The 16,905-nt window shown below is 39.5% G+C and overlaps 1 protein-coding gene across 3 annotated transcripts in view; it reads right to left on the bottom strand.

Annotated features, from left to right (window-relative positions):
* Positions 1 to 16,905, bottom strand: part of APBB1IP (amyloid beta precursor protein binding family B member 1 interacting protein) — a 147,651-nt gene that overhangs the window by 30,197 nt on the left and 100,549 nt on the right. For 2 of the 3 annotated variants that reach the window (XM_047740166.1, XM_047740165.1), the window contains exons 13-14: positions 13,818 to 13,921; positions 10,630 to 11,476 (exon numbers count right to left, since the gene is read on the bottom strand). In XM_047740166.1, coding sequence (XP_047596122.1) covers positions 10,967 to 11,476; positions 13,818 to 13,921 — 614 coding nt within the window. In that variant the 3' untranslated portion in view covers positions 10,630 to 10,966. Of the gene's footprint in view, positions 1 to 10,629; positions 11,477 to 13,817; positions 13,922 to 16,905 lie in introns of those variants that run through there. The other variant, XM_047740167.1, reaches the window with a different exon arrangement.

The following is a 16,905-nucleotide window of genomic DNA, read 5'->3' as shown; positions in this document are numbered from 1 at the left end:
ATTTTTATTTTCTTTGTAAGTGAAATCTGATTTCTTTAGCTTTGACTTTCCTTTAATATACTCTTGGTTCATTTATTTATTTTAATGATTTTTATTTATTTATTTGATAGAGAAATAGGGAGAGAGCACAAGTAGGCAGACCAGAAGGCAGAGGGAGAGGGAGAAACAGGCACTCCACTGAGCATGGAGCATGATGAGGGGCTCAATCCCAGGACTCTGGGATCATGACCTGAGCCAAAGGCAGCCGCTTAACCGACTGAGCCACCCAGGCACCCCAGTTCGTTTATTTTTAATCGTATTTTCTAATACATGAAATTAAGACTATAAAATTTCTAGTGAATACTGCTTTGGCTATTCTCATTGTCATTAGTTTCTAGGTAATCTGCATTTTAAAAAATTTATTTATTTGAGAGATAGAGATCAAGAGCATGAGCAGGAGGAAGGGTCAGAGAGAGAGGGAGAAGCAGACTCCTTGCTGAGCCAGAAGCCCAATGTGAGGCTCAATCCCAGGACCCCAGGATCATGACCTGAGCTGAAGGCAGACACCCAACTGACTGAGCCACCCTGGCACCCCATTAATCTGCATTTTTCATATTGATTTTATTTTTAACTTGAGAGTTCTATGGTAGTTGCTTTAACTTTCCAAGTTAAGTTCCAAGTTTCTGCTTTAGTTATTAGATTTTTGAGAGAGATGTTAAAAGTCTGAGAGTTAGGAACTGCAAGGAGATACAGCCAGGTGCTATTCCCACACTTTTGTGTTTTATTTCCAGGAGTTATACCAGGTTCTCACAATGAAGATCTGAGAAAAATGCCCTCCTGTTTCCAGCAGGGAAAGTAGCCATTTTGAAATATGCCAGAGCATTTCATTCTTCTTAACAAGACCTGCCTGCAGGAAAAAAATATTTTACCAAAGCCTACCTTAATGAGGTTTTATCACAGCTTAACTGACCAGAGAAAAGCAAAATGCCCAACACCAGCCTCCTCTAGCCTTTCATGTAGGGGATGGGAAATACTTGACTTTAACCCTCTGTAGCCATCTTGTCCCACCTAAGAGGGAAAAAAACTGAGAAGCAGTTGTGAAGTACACAGACCAGTGCCCAGTGTCATAGGCTAACTAGGACTATAGAACACTTTTCCTTCCCCATACCTCACCATCATATTACTAGAGGCATAGTAACCACAGTGCCTTTTACCCAACACATCATGTCCAGCTTTCACAAAGAAATCACAAGGCATACTAAAAGGCAAAAAGCACTATGAAGACGCATAGCAAGCATCAGAGCCACAGTCAGATATGGCAGGAATGTTGGAATTCTCAGACCAGGATTTAAAAATAACCACGGTTAATATGCTAAGGGCCCTAATGGAAAAAGTAGACAACACGCAAAAATAGAATGGCAATGTAAGCAGAGAGATGGAAAAATCTAAGAAAGAATAAAAAAGGAATGCTAGGGATCAAAACTATAAATGAAGATGCCTTTGATGGTGTCATTAGTAGATTAGACACAGTTAATGAAAGAATCTCTGAACTTGAGGGTATGTTAATAGAAATTTCTAAAATTGAAAAGCAAAGAGAAAAAAATACTGAAAACAAAACAGAATATCTGAGAACTATGGGACGACTACAAGAGGTATATTATACACATACTAGGAAGAAAGGAAGAGAAGGAATGACTGAGAATTTTCCCAAAATAATGCCAGACACCAAACCACAGATCCACAGTGCTCAGAAAACACCAAGTAGGATAAACACCTCCCCAAACAACACCACCAGTACTTAAACATATCATATTCAAAATCTAGAAAATTGAAGATAAATAAGAAATCCCAGAAGTTGCCAGAAGAATAAAATATTTTATAAATGGAGGAAAAAAGGTAAGAATTACATTTGACTTCACAGAAACCATCACAAGCAAGAAGAGAATGGAATGAAATATTTCAAGCGTTGAGAGAAAAAACCCCACCAAACTAGAATTCTGTATCCTACAAAATTATCCCTCAAAAGTGAAGGCCAGGGGCACCTGAGTGGCTCAGTGGGTTAAGCAGCTGCCTTCGGCTCAGGTCATGATTCCAGGGTCCTGGGATCGAGTCCCACATCAGGCTCCTTGCTCAGCAGGGAGTCTGCTTCTTCTTCTCCCTCTGCCTGCTGCTCTGCCTACTTGTGTTCTCTCTCCATCTCTCTAATAAATGAAGTCTGTAAAAAAAAAAGTGAAGGACAGATAAAGACTTACCTAGACAAAAAAGAAAGAGAGGAGAAAAAAAAAAAAAGAAAGAGAGGGAGAAGAGAAAAATTTGCTGCCAGCAGACCTGCCATGTAAGAAATGCTTAAAGAAATTCTTTAGGGAGAAGAAAAAAATATATAAAGAAATATAAAGAAAGAAAGAGCATTAGAGAAGGAATAAGTGAAGATAAAAGAAAGTTTTATTTTTCTTATTCTTAATTAATGTAATAGATAACACTTTGTTAAAAACAACAGCAACAACAGTGTATTAGATGATTATGGCTTATATGTAAGTGCAACCGAGGACAGTAATGATATAAGAAGCAGGAGGGAGGAATAAAAAACATATTGTTATAAAGTACTTGCTCTCCCCATGAAGCATTGCGCTCCTTGAAAGTGGACATGGATTAATTTTAAATATATACCGCAAACTCCAGAGAAACCACTAACAAAGTTAAAAAAAAAAAAGGAAAAAAAGTATAATTGATGTGCTAAACAAGGAGAGAAAATGGAATCATATAAATGTTCAGTTAAAACTACAAATGGGGGGCACCTGGGTGGCTCAGTTGGTTAAGCATCAGCTCGGGCTCAGGTCACGAGCCTAGGGTCCTGGGATTGAGTCCCACATTGGGCTCCCTGCTCAGCAGAGGGCCTGCTTCTCCCTCTCCTTCTGTTGTTCCCTCTGCTTGTGTGTCTCTCTGTTTTCGTCTCTGTCTCTCTCTCCTTCTCTGTCAAGTAAATACATAAAATCTTTAAAAAAATAAAATAAAACCACAAATGGTAGAAAAAGAATGAAAGACAAAAGGAGAAACAAAGAACAAGGGCAGCTAATAGAAAACAGTAACAAATATGGTAGTTAGTAATCCAACTACATGAATAATTGATTTAAACACCAGGGGTCTAAATGTACTAATTAAAAGACAAAGATTATCAGAGTGCATCAAAAAGCAAGACCCAACTATATTCTGGCTACAACAAATCCACTCTAAATACAGGGATACATACAGGTTAAAATCAAAAGGATCGAAAAAAGATACACCAAGCTAACATAAACAAAAGACAGCTGGAATAGCTGTATTAATTTCAGAGCAAGGAATATCAGGGATAAATAAGCATAGTACAGAATGATAAAAGGGTTTATTCTTCAAGAAGACATAACACCCTTTAACGTGTATGTGCCTAACGGCACAGTGTGAAAACACATGAGGCAAAAACTAACAGAACTGCAAGGAAAAAGAGATGAATCCACTATTATAGCTGGAGACTTCAACACCCTTATGTCAGAAATGGACAAATCCAGCACGCGGAAAATTAGTAAGGACACAGCTCATCAGCACCATCAACCAACTGGATATAATTAACATCTATTGGTTATTTTATCTCATAACAGCAGAATACACATTCTTCTCAAGCTTACATGAAACATTCACCAAGACAGACCATATTTTGGGCCATAAACCACACCTCAACAAATTTAAGTTTATTTATTTATGTATTTATTTACTTATTTTAAAAGATTTTATGTATTTATTTGCCAGGCAGAGCACAAGCTGGGGGAGCGGAAGGCAGAGAGAGACGGGGAAGCAGACTCTCCATCAAGCAGGGAGCCCGAAACAAGACTCGACCCCAGGACCCTGGGATCACGACTGGAGCTGAAGTCAGACACTCAACCAACCGAGCCACCCAGGTGCCCCAACAAATGTAAAAGAATATAAATCATACAATGTCTGCTCTCAAAATCATGATGGAATTAAACTATAAATTAATAGCAGAAGATACTTGGAAAATTTCCAAAGACTTTGGGATTAAACAACACACTTTGAAATAACATAGGAGTCAAAAAAGGAATCTCAAGAGGAATGAAATAGTATTTTGTGAAAATGAAAATACAACTTATCAAAATCTGTGGGATAAAGTGCTTAAAGAGAAATTTATAACACTGAATGCATACAGCAAAAAAGAATGAACTAAAACCAGTAATCTAATCTTCCTCCTTGAGAAGTCAGAAAAAGAAGAGTAAATTAAATACAAAATAAGCAGAAGTAAAGAAAATGAAAATTAAAGCAGAAATCAATGAAATTGAAAACAGGAAATCAATAAAGAAAATTAACAATACCAGAATCATGTGGTCACATCAACAGATGCAGAAAAAAGCATTTGACAAAATTCAACAGCCATTCATAATAAATAGTCCGAACAAACTAGGAATATAGGGGAGTTTTCTCAACTTGCTAAAGAACATCTACAAAAAAAGTATCGCTAACATTTTACTTAATGGTGAAAAACTAGAAGCTTTCCTGCTAAGGTCAGGAACAAGGTAAGGATGTCCCCTCTCACCACTGCTTTTCAACGTCATACTGGAAGTTCTAGCTAACTTAATAAGAAAAGGAAATAGAAGGTATATAAATAGGGGAGGAAGAAAATAAACTGTCTTTGTAGATGACATAATTGTATATGTAGAAAATTAAAAAACAATTGACAAAAGAAAACTAATTAGCAAGTACAGAAAGGTTGCAGGATTCAAAAGTCAATTGCAATTGCATTCCTATATACCAGCAATGAACGACTAAAATATGAAATTAAAGATACCATTTTTTTTTAAAGATCTTATTTATTTATTTGACAGACAGAGATCACAAGTAGGCAGAGAGGCAGGCAGAGAGAGAGTGGGGGAAACAGGCTCCCCGCTGAGCAGAGAGCCCGATGCGGAGCTCTATCCTAGGACCCTGGGATCATGACCTGAGCAGAAGGCAGAGACCTCAACTCACTGAGCCACCCAGGCACCCCAAAGATACCATTTTTATTGGTTCACCAAATATGAAATGCTTAGGTACTTTATGGAAAATATACAAAACTAAGAGATATAAAAGATAGTTAGAAGGTCTGACATACATTTCACTGGAGCTCCAGAACTGGATAAGGAGAGGCAATATTTGAAAACAAAATATATGATACTTTTCCAGAATAGTGAAATCCACATATTTTAAAATTAGGAGCCTTGACAGATCCCTAAGCATTCAAATAAAAAGAAACCCACACTTAGATCCTAATAAAGAAAAGTCTTAAGATCATCCAGAGGGGGAACAAAAAGATGACCAAAATGAAATGATAATTTGACAGTCAACTTCTCAATAGCATCATTGGAAGCTAGAAGATAGGGGGACAACCTTTTCAAAGAATTCACTGTTATTTAGTACTTACTAAAGTTTATCTACAGCCAACCCAGAATTTTATATACAGTGATACCATCATTCAAGAATGAGTATGTAATAAAGACATTCTAGGGGGAAAAAACCCAAGACAAAACTCAAACACTGGACGACAATACTCTGCGTGTGTGTGTGTGTCCAAATGAAATTCAAGTGTTCTTAAATCTTGTATTGTCCTGGTTAAAATCGTTTAACTTCAGACTTATCTTAAGTATGATATCAGTTATAGGTAGCCATTGAAAGAAAAGAAACAGGGTGTAACTTTTCAATAAGAAGATTTAAAATGGAATAAGAGAAAAATCTTTAGTTACATGAAAAGAAGATAGAAAGAAAAAAGCCCCAGAAAAATCCAGACCATATAAAAAGCACAAAATAAGATATTAAAAACAGTACAAAATGAGTTATAAAAATATATAATCATCACAGTAAGAGTTAAAAAAATAAATTTTCCAGTTAAAAGACAGTGATGGCTGGACTAGATAGAAACACAACAAAATCCACTTCTATTTATAAGTGGCAAACCTGGAACATCATGATGTAAAAAGTTTGACAGTAAATGAATAGAAGGATTTTTCAGGGAAATGACCTAAAAGAGATGATATAGCTGTATGGATAAAACAAGCAAAGGGTGGTACACAGAGGTATGCCATTCAATTTGCCAGGAAAATACACAAATTTTTATATTTAATAAAGTATCAAAATACGTAAGGCAGAATTTACCAGTACAATTAGAAGCTATTGACCAATCCACCTTCATCAAAGGGGATTTTAACACATTCTTCCAAGTAATCAATGGATCAAGCAGACTAGATATTAGGCTGTGGAAGTCTTAAGCCACATGCTTAGGAAGGTCGTTCTCAGTAACATGGGCAGTACATTGTACCTGTACACATGTGGGTCATTTATAAAAACTGACCATATATCAAGCCATAAAGAGATCTCAAATTTCAAAGGCTTAGTTATCATTGACTTTGATAATTTCAGTATCATACCAGCCATTGTTTTTATGACTAAATAAAATATGTAAAACACACAGTAGAAGCTTAAATGTTCATTTCCCTCTCAGACCCACTGAAAGCAAGAGAGTCTGTCTCCTGGCATGTTAAATCTTGTTTCTTGTAAACTTGATCAAAACCCGTGTTTTGTTTTATTTTGCTTCGCAGTTATTCTATTACCTGGATCTCTGTCCTGTTGGCAACATTATGCACAAAATTCTGGAGTTATTTTAAGTTCTGATACAGGATTACTGTCTTAATACCATAGTTCCTTCATCGCTGCCTCGACCCCAAAGCTGGTACTGCCCTCACGTCCAGATTTATGGCTACGCTTTTCATGAAAGGGGAACAAATTCTGGTGCATTTTCAAGGCTGAACTGAGTAGACTCATGTGTAAGTACTGTTTGTGAAGACTTTCCTGCAAGACACCAGAGATTCTGTTCTACTTGAATGAAAATCACAGAGCTCCTGATCTGGTGCCTGGGTCTATTGAAAGCAAATTTCTGCCTCAAGATGAGGTGAAAGCAGCCCAGTCTCTAAGATTCCTGACTTAAAAGACCTTAATACTGGATTCTTTCTTCGATACTCATACAACAGGGATCAAAGTCGGCCCACCATACAGGCAAACAAGGAATGGAGACACCCAAGGTAGTCAACCCTTTTGTTCATTAAAACTATCAATACTTTGACTACAAAACCAGTTACTTCTCTTCAGGAGCTTTCCTAAAATTCATATTATCAAATGCTAAAGCTCACAAACATTTTAATGTTTGAATTTTTATATTTTTTTCCCCTGTAAAGGAAAGTTATGGAATGGATGGGAGTTAGGAAACTGCGGCTGGGACCCAGCTCTGTGGGCTCGAGGTTAAGCACATAGTCAGGCCCGATTTCTCTCTGTTAAGTTGGGAATATGTTTGAAGTGACACTTTCTGGTTCTTCTGTGAAGCCCGTAACAACCACAGCTCTCCCTTTCCCCTCCTCAGTGCCCTCATCCTACTCTCTGAGCCTTCTTGATCCACAGTGATGGGTCCCAGTACCTCTCGTGTTATGTTCTGGCTACCAATGATGTGGCTGAGCAATGACCCTTTATTCACTCATGCCAACAAGGTTCTCTTTTAGAGAATTTTCCCAGTCGGGGCTAAAAGGTATACCACCAGTCTGTCCTGACCTCTAGACAGATGCGAAAAGAAACGTGGGAGTTAAAGAGTGAGACTGTCTTCCATCATAGGAGCTGAAAAGTGGAGTGACAACACAAAGAGAATAACAATGTTTGCAAAGAGAGAGACAAGGAAGCAAGCATATGGACAGGAGCAGAGATGAGTAGAGGGGAAGACTAAGAATTTCCAGGTACCAGTTATAGGCCCTGCCCAACAGTCTAGGGGCACATGTGGCCTCAGGTATCGGCATTCTGCTCTGAATTGTGTAATCAAGTCCTATTTTTTGCTCAAGATGGCTCTAGATTTGCAAAGCAATCTTTGCTTTGTCACGTAAAGTCATGATCCTAATTAATGTAGTGGGTCCTTTCCAGGGTCCCTTCATCTTCGTGATTCTGTGGCTGTGGGATGGAGAACACTTCTGCTTCCTGCTCTAGACATGACTGGAAAGTGCCATCAGGGTTTTTATATTCTGAAATCAAGTTGGCAAAGGGTTATTATATTTTCGATTGCAGAGATGCTTAATTCTACGTTATTATTCTCAAGTACTAATGCATTTCCTCATCTGTGAACTAGGTGGTCATTTTGAACAAATTAAGATCCAGGTAAATCTAATGAACAATCTTCTGTCCTGAACCTCACAGGCTTGGTTCATTAGCCTATGTCAGGTTGAAGCAAGTGGGACAATTGTGCATGGCCACAATCTGTGTGAGCTCTCCATCTCCAAATCAGTTCCTAAGAAAATTCTGCCATTAACAACTTTCTTGTATTGTCCCAGAGATCTGCATAGTGATCAGGCTTTCCCCAGGTCTCAGAAACACCATGTTTTTACTGCATCTGACATCAAAGATCATCACAAAACAAAAATGAACAGGAAAGGGTTACTGTGCACGAGGAGACATTTAATGTAAAGCATTTACCTTCTATCCTATCTTAGGAACATGCTTAGTTAAAGTATAGAACACTTCATCATTTTTTAAAAAAGATTTTATTTATTTATTTGACACAGAGAGAGAGAGATCACAAGCAGGCAGAGAGGGAGGGGGAAGCAGACTTCCTGCCGAGCAGAGAGCCCAAAGCAGGGCCCAATCCCAGGACCCTGAAATCATGACCCGAGCCAAAGGCAGAGGCTTAACCCACTGAGCCACCAGGTGCCCCCATTTCATCAGTTTTAATTACTAAATATTTTGGCTTTAAAATCTGAATTTGTTTTTTTGTTTTAAATGTCAATTTAGCGCTTACTTCCCCCCAAATAATAAAATAAAAGATTAATCATCTTCCTTAAGTGGAAAGTAACATCTCAGTTATTATTTATTTTCTACCCGCTTTAAGAAGATTTTGAGATGTGGAGAAACAGGAATCCTCGTGCACTGTTGGTGGGAAGGTAAACTGCTGCAGCCAGTGTTGGAAGACAGTATGGAGGTTCCTCAAACAAAAACAGAAACACTGTATGATCCAATGATACCTCTACGGGCTATTTATCCAAAGAAAAGGAAGATACGAACTCTAAAAGCTATGTGCACCCCTACGTTTATTGCAGCATTTTTTACAACAGCCAAGATATAGGAGTAAATTAAGTGGCCATTGACAGATGAATGGATAAAGAAGATGTGCTATATATACACAATGGAATATTAGCCATAAAAAAAATAAAATCTTGTCCTTTGCAGCAACATGAATAGACCTAGAGGATATTATGCTAAATGAAACAAGTCAGAGAAAGATAAATCCCATAAGATTTCACTTATATGCGAAATCTTAAAAAAAAAATCAATACACAAAAAAAGCAGAGACAAACCCTTGAACACAGAGAACAAACTGAGGGTTGCCAGAGGAGCAGAGGAGTGGAGGGTGGGGGGATGGGCAAAATGGGTGAAGGGAAGGGGGAGACACGGGCTTCCAGATATAGAATGAGTAAGCCACAGGAATAAAAGGTGAAGCATAAGGAATATGGTCAATGATCTTGTAATAATAGCTTGTGGTGAACACAGCAGTAACATACAGAGTTCTTCAATCACAATGTTGTACCCCTGAAACTAACACTCTATATTAATTACACTACAAAAAAAAAAGGTCTTTGACATGTTCCATAATTAAAAAGAAAAATAGAACCATTGAAATAAAGTTAAGAAAATCTAAAAGGGCTCCCAGAAGTCAACTTGAAAGAGAAGCGAGATAGGTAACAGGAGCTCAAGGTAAATTAGCTATTAAAATTGAACATCAAGGGGCACCTGGGTGGCTCAGTGGGTTGAGCCTCTGCCTTTGGCTCAGGTCGTGATCTCGGGACCTGGAATCGAGCCCCGAGTTGGGCTCTCTGCTCCGCGGGAGCCTGTTTCCCCCTCTCCCTCTACCTGCCTCTCTACTTGTGGTCTGTCAAATTAAAAAAAAAAAAATTAAAAATTGAGCATCAAATTTATCTGAGAGTGGCGCCTGGGTGGCTCAGTCATTAAGGGTCTACCTTCGGCTCAGGTCATGATCCTAGGGTCCTGGGCTCGAGCCCCACATCTCACTCCTTATTCAGTGGGAAGCCTGCTTCTCCCTCTCTCACTCCCCCTGCTTGTATTCCCTCTCTCGCTGACTCACTCTTTCTGTCAAATAAATATAAAAATAAAAAATCTTAAAAAAAATTTTCTGAGAGAAAACATTCCAGGTTAAAGAATATAAATGACTGCCTTTTCCTGTCTCTAAGTTTAATTTATAGGATACTTACAATGGTGTTATAACAGAGAAGCCCCAAACTCTACACGTCTCTTTTCTTCATTACTGTGCTATTTGACCACTGGAAAACCAAAATGGATGTCCAGGACCTCCATCCATCAAGCCATGAGTCTCGAAGAAACTGAATTCACTCTACCTCTCCTGTTTTTCCCTCTTTCAATTTTTTTTCGGAAAATTCTGAAGGTCTTTGGGGGTGGAGATGGAAAATATCTCGAAGATTAACAACACTTTAGATGGCCCACGACTTTGAAAGCTATTTTAAAAGGTCAAGTATATTATAACATGGATATCGCAATAGATTTATTTTTAGAAATATTTTTAGAAATACCGTCTTCAAGAAAAAAATAAACTTTATTAATTTGATGCTTCTGAACATATTAAAATGAATGAACATAAAACATTTTTTAGTTAACTTGGAAGGGAAAATGAATTCACAGAAGTGGAAACAGTGAAGATATATGTACATTTAGGCAGATTCTTAAACTTCTGTGTTAGGTTAATGGTTATGAATGTATTTGAGTTACAGTGAGACATTTTACATCATTTCTCGTCTGAATGTGTCGATATTTTACCGAAAATGAACAAGATGTCACGAAAATAGAGTAGTAAAAATGCACTTGAGGTTAAAAAAGATTATGCCCATCACAAGAAGATATTTATTCGTTTTCCTTAGGACATGTTGCCTCTTTTCTTTTGCAAAGCTTTCATTAGATCGGACATGAAATCTTGCTCTCCGCTGCCTCCCCCGCTGGGTGGTCCCGGGTTCTCTTTCCTCTTCGGGGGAGCAGGAGGCCTTTTAACGCCAACGGGGGGCGGCTTCGGGGCCTCGGGTGCAGGTGCAGGTGGGGGAGGAGGCGGGGGCGGTAACTGAGAGCCCGCATCCCCTGCAAACGACGGCGGTGGCGGAGGCACGAAGTCCGGGGGCCCGTCGTTAAAATCAGGGGGCGGCGGAGGGAGCTCGTCCTCCTCCAGGGGCGGCGGCGGCGGGGGTGGTGGCAGAGAGTCGTCGGGCGCGGCAGGGAAGCCTCCGCTCCGGCCTTTGGCCCTGGGCACTGTCGCGGGGCTGCCGCAGACGTCTGAAGACCCTCGCACGGGAGGGGGAGGTGGCAGGCTGGACTTGGGCAGCTGGTGGGCCCTGGGCGCTCCTGCGTCGTGGTTACCAAGGGCTGGCTTCTTGTCCTTCAACAGAGCAACCACAGCTTGACATTTCCACTGAAAGGCGAGATCTGCCTCCTGAGGGGTGGGGGGGGCCTCCATTGCTCAGGCCCTGAGACCACAGGCGGTTCACCAGCTAGCTCCTCTTTGCTCTGCCTTAGGAGAATGACTCCAAATGGCCCTTAACATTATTACTGATAATAACATTCTTTAACGCTTATCTACTATGTTTTCTTAAGTAAATGGAACAGGAGGTTTTTACCTACCCTGAGCTCAGTCTAAGGAAATTCAAAACGGAAGCAAAATGGCTCTCCTGGAATTCGCACTCATGTCTTGGTTCCCAACACAAGCCAGCCCCGGTCCTGGGAATGGGCAGCCCTAACATTTTTCTTGGTCTGAGGAGCAGGTATCTATGAAATTATTTTGCTTCTGTATCATACCTCCGGTGGCAGAGAGGTGATTAAGAAGCTTCCCCAAATCTTCCCCAAATCTCCTGGCTTAGATGTCCTCCTTTGATTAGTACAAGGAAGATGGAAGGGAAAAATTAAACGGAGTTTTCACTAGGTTACCGGTAACCTTTTACAAATCTGGGCACAAAGAATAACTCTCCTAGCAGACCTGTTCTGCCTTCTCTTGCATCAGTGATTGCTGGCCTGCTGAGAACAAACGTGCTGCTCCCCAGGACTGTGAGCTACCAGGGAGAAGCCAATTACGTGCTTTTCTCCTTCGGCATGACAACTTCAAGGGAGGTGGTGGGTGGACGGAGAAGGCACACACCGAGTCCACAATCTTAGATTTACTTTTTGTTAAACTGTGTGACAGTCGGCTGTCAGGAATAAAATGAGCATCACAGGCTTAGTTATTATCTAATGCCTCAAGGTTATGATGATATCAAATGAGCCAGGTGTGTGCCTGGGTTTGAAAGAGGAAAGTCATGCAGCCCGTGTTGTGGTGGAAACCACAACACCAGGCTTGCTCAGAGGCTGAAGAGGCAGAGTCCTCCTTCTGCCAACAGTGGAACAGATAACAGTAACTTACATTTATATAATGCAACTTCCTCAGGAATTTCAGGCAGCTTAGCTGAATCCCTCTGTTTTAGTGATAATTATCATTGCAGTTTACAATTGATCAAGTTTTTTTTTTGCTTAACCTCTTACCACTGACGATTAAATTTAGAAGTTATGTTTTGTTTTGTTTTTCTCCTACAAAGTGCCTCATGATTGAGTTTCTATTTTATTCAGTTTATTTGCTTGGCAAGATGAGCTAGTTGACTAGTGATAACTTAAAAAAAAATTCTCAACCGGCAGTTTGGGAATTGATGTTCACACAAAGCTAAGTCATTTCTGTTCTGGGATCCTTTCATTGCTTTCAGTATTTTCGAGTGTTTCTCTTCAGTTGCCTCACAGGAACCATAGAAATAATAAGAGCTGACGGCTCAGTGCCTGATGTCGGACTTGAGAAGCTTGTAAGAATATTAGAGAAACACAACTTTCAATGATCTACAACGGTTTTAAAAAATTATAACAATTTCAATAAATACAAGATTTAATTCCTCTCACCATAGGCTGATAGACAAAGTGAAAGGGGGGAGTGAAGTGAAAAATTATGGAAGGTACAATTATTCAAGGCTGCTTGAGTCACACATGGAAAATATTCAATGGAATAGTCAGTTGATATGTCCCCAATTAGACTAGTAACTAGATTTTAACTTTCAGCTACAATTTTCAGATTAAATAAATCTTCATTAATCTCCTCTACTGAAGAAAAAGTTACAGAGAATGTTATATCAATTTGGCTATTATTTTAAAATGTGTTTTCTTCTCCATCACCCTGAGGATGTATGTAGAACATTAACAGAGAAATGTAAAATGCACATTTTCTAATAGAACCTTTTTAGTAGTCATCTAATCTGGTTTTGGGGCTTAGTCAGCATTTAATATAGGGCTTCTGATTAACTGGTTGCTCTAATTTATTCAGAAAAAGATAAGTAAAAATCCCAAAGACTTAAAACTCAGGGTCTACTTTCAAAATGCTAAAACCACTTATCTAAACCAAGAAAATCTCTTCAGCCAAAATCAGTGTAGCTAAATTAAAACTATTTACCAAGCAAAAGTATTAAAAATTTTTTTTTTTTACATTTTCCTGGAGCAATGTGATAACAGTTGGCTTTAACTTTCTATTCTAGTCTGTATAAGTTTAAGATTAAAAAAAAAGGCAATTACTTAAATGAAATTATAATGACTTCTTAGTTGTTGTAACTAGATTTTCTCTTTTCTCAGAGCACTTACTGCACACTGCTAATGGTTTAGAATACGGGCTTACCAGAAAGAGGCTGAGAATGATGTCAGTTCCTCTCTGGCCTTACCTTAGCTGTTTCTGCATGCCTCTGGGCTTCTTCGAGAACAGCACTTACAGAATGTACAGCCTGGGGGATTTGACCATTGGCCTGAGTGGTGCCTGCTTTAAGCCCTGATAAGAGGGGAGAAACACAAGAAGGGTGGGTAAGGCATATTTAACATTCTTGCAAGTTCATCTAAAAACATAAAGTAGTTTATATATTTCCAAAGCAAAAGACAAGGAGTCATAAGTACACAGGCCTTAACAAAAAATCTGACATTCTATGGCAATACTTCATGAGATTCAGCAAAGGTTAAGGAAAGTGAATGCTTTATATAGGCTACAACATCTTAATTAACTAGGGGCCTAGAGAATAGTGTGTTCTTTTTCAAAAGACCTTTTTTTTTTTTTTTTTTTCCTTTTGGAGAGGAAGAGTAAGGAAGGAGAGGCAGAGAGAGAACCTTAAACAGGTTTCACACCCAGCACAGAGCCCTACTAAGGGCTCTATCTCAACAACCCTGAGATCATGACCTGAGCTGAAATCAAAAGTCGGACACTTAACTAACTGAGCCACCAGGCATCCCTCAAAAGCCCCATGATAAGTGGAGAATAAACTCTGAAAAACTGTTTAAAAAATTCCTGTTGTTGAAGATTTTTCTGAAAAATATGTTTCTAGTTCCATACTGTGCTGTGTACAGGAACAACTTTTGAACATTTTTCTCAACAAAACATATTATGGGCACAAAAATAGTAGACCAAGGGGACTAAGGAAAATGTGCAGACTTCTGAAATAACCTGGAATAGACTTTCTTCCAGAAAGTTCTGATAAGCACTTATTTTCCTGCCTTTTAGTTTACCCTTTGTCACCAAAGTGAGACTGAGGTTTCACAGTTTTCAGGGAACCTGATAGATTTCTTCAGATGTACATGGAATCTCTGTGGTTCCTTAGAGAACATCCTGGAAAGCATGGCCATCTCTCCACACACGAAAGCCATTTCTCCAATGACCGAACTGCCAGCCAGCCCACGATGACAGAGTGAACTCAGAGACTGCTTTAGCTATGCTCAGTGCCAGCTGTTCTGTCAGATATTTATGAAATGACCTTTTATTTGCTTCTTCAAATATTTTTCCAATAGTTTGAGAAACTCATCCATTTACATAACAACTCAAAGAAGGCTGTTAAGAACTTGAGCTTGGCAAGAAGCAAGTGTTTGATAAGAGAATATTAATAGGGCCTCTAGTATCTCTCTACAAATTATTAAATACCAGATGGAAATCTGTACAGGACAGAAATTGAAAAACACATTAGCCGAGTGGTCAAAATGAATGTTTCCAATGAGGGGCAAATAGACACCATATGCCTCCTATCGTGATACCCTGTGAAGAACATGCAGCCCTCACGCAGGATTCCCGCCAAAAACGCACTACCTGAGATGAATCATAAGAAAACATCAGACACATCCAAACTGAGGGGTGTTCTATAAAATAAATGGTCCTTGTTCTTAAAAAGTGTTAGTATCCTGACAGAGAAAGGCTGGGGGAATATTCCAGATGAAGGGGGACTAAGGAGACATGATAAGTAAATGCCACACACAATCCCGGACGGAGTCTGTGCCAGGGAAACCCGCGCCTATCGAAGGCATTGCTGAGACAACCGGCCGAACTGGAACACGGGCTGTGGTTTAGATAATATTAATATGAAATTCTCCAGATTTGATAATTGTACTACGGTTAGTAAGAGAATAGTCTTGACTTTAGGAACCACAAAGGCAAGACTGGAGGGGAAACGTGTGTGAGGTAGTCAGTCTACTCTGAAGGGGTTTGGAAAGCACATGTCTGTGGACAGGATATGGAGAAGTGGGAGTTGGGAGATAGAAATAAGACAAATATGACAAATCTTCAGCATTGGTGATTTGGGAAAAGGGTTAATTGTACTGTTCTTAACAACTTTTCTGTGTGTTTGAAGTGACTTCAGGATAAAGGTATTTGTGTCCATTTATGCGGTTGAAATATTAGAACAGGCTATAACCACTTTCTCTACTGCCAGTTTTTTCTTACAAAATCCATGTTCCTCATTCAGCAAGGACAGCCACCTCCTTGTTCTGAGCGGACCTTCCCTTTCCCTCCTCAGCACGCCCTAGCTGTGCTGTCAGAACCTACATGATGTGACCGGTAAATGTGCATTTCTCTAGCTCTAAGGCTCATTAAATGGCTCTAATTAGCCATAGCTTTGTTCTGGAGGTCAGGAAGCAACAAGTCTAAGCATCTTAAAGTCTTAGAATGTTTATACTTAGGATTTTCTTATACATATTCAAATCCTTTCTTTATATATAAACACTTGTACAGAGCAAACAGAAACTGAAGCTGAATCCTGAAGACCATTGGGGGAAATTCCTTTAAATGGCACAAATGTATTTTCTTTTTGCTTCTTTTGCCCAAACACATATACAGGCTGATTTCTCACCAACACAGTGTGTGTTATTATGTTAACTATGATGTGCTGGTCTTTAATCTGTCTGTGAGAACAAATTAATAATAATAATAATATCCCAAATGTTCCAAGCTGCGGTCTTCCCATGTACCAGGAGATCCAATCTTTTCTGTGGGCTCTCTGCCCCATCCTGGGACAACCCATGGGTACCCACATAACCCACATATTCTGTAGGTACTACTGACTTGGGTTCCAGGTTGTCTGGGTTCACTGTATTAACAGTCCCAGCCGTCAAGCAGCATATAGTCTTTCCCACTCTCTCTTTAGAAGTCCTCAGAGAAATTAGGGGTTGGAAGCTGATTGAACAAATATGAGCCCCAAATGCTTTATAGGACTCAACTGCATTCTGAAAAGGGGACCAAGCCCCACACCCCTCATTCTTAACTCACATGGTTTGTGAAAGGCCAATTCTCCCACTTGACCAGGCAAGTCCGAGGGCAGCAACCTCTCGGGCACAGTGGGATCGTTAGGAATGGGCATGAAACAGAACCCTTCCAGAGCGTTTTCAGAGATGAGGCATTCTATTTGTACTAATATTTATAGCTGTGTGAAGAATGTAAGCCTAGAGAATCATTGGCGGTCCTTGCCACCTTATGGAGACAGTGCCTAAGAAAGAGAACATATC

Source organism: Lutra lutra, chromosome 8, assembly GCF_902655055.1.
Source record: "Lutra lutra chromosome 8, mLutLut1.2, whole genome shotgun sequence".
Taxonomy (NCBI): Eukaryota; Metazoa; Chordata; class Mammalia; order Carnivora; family Mustelidae; genus Lutra; species Lutra lutra.
The sequence above is the reverse complement of the archived record's forward strand: the minus strand, read 5'-3'. Positions and strand labels throughout refer to the sequence as shown.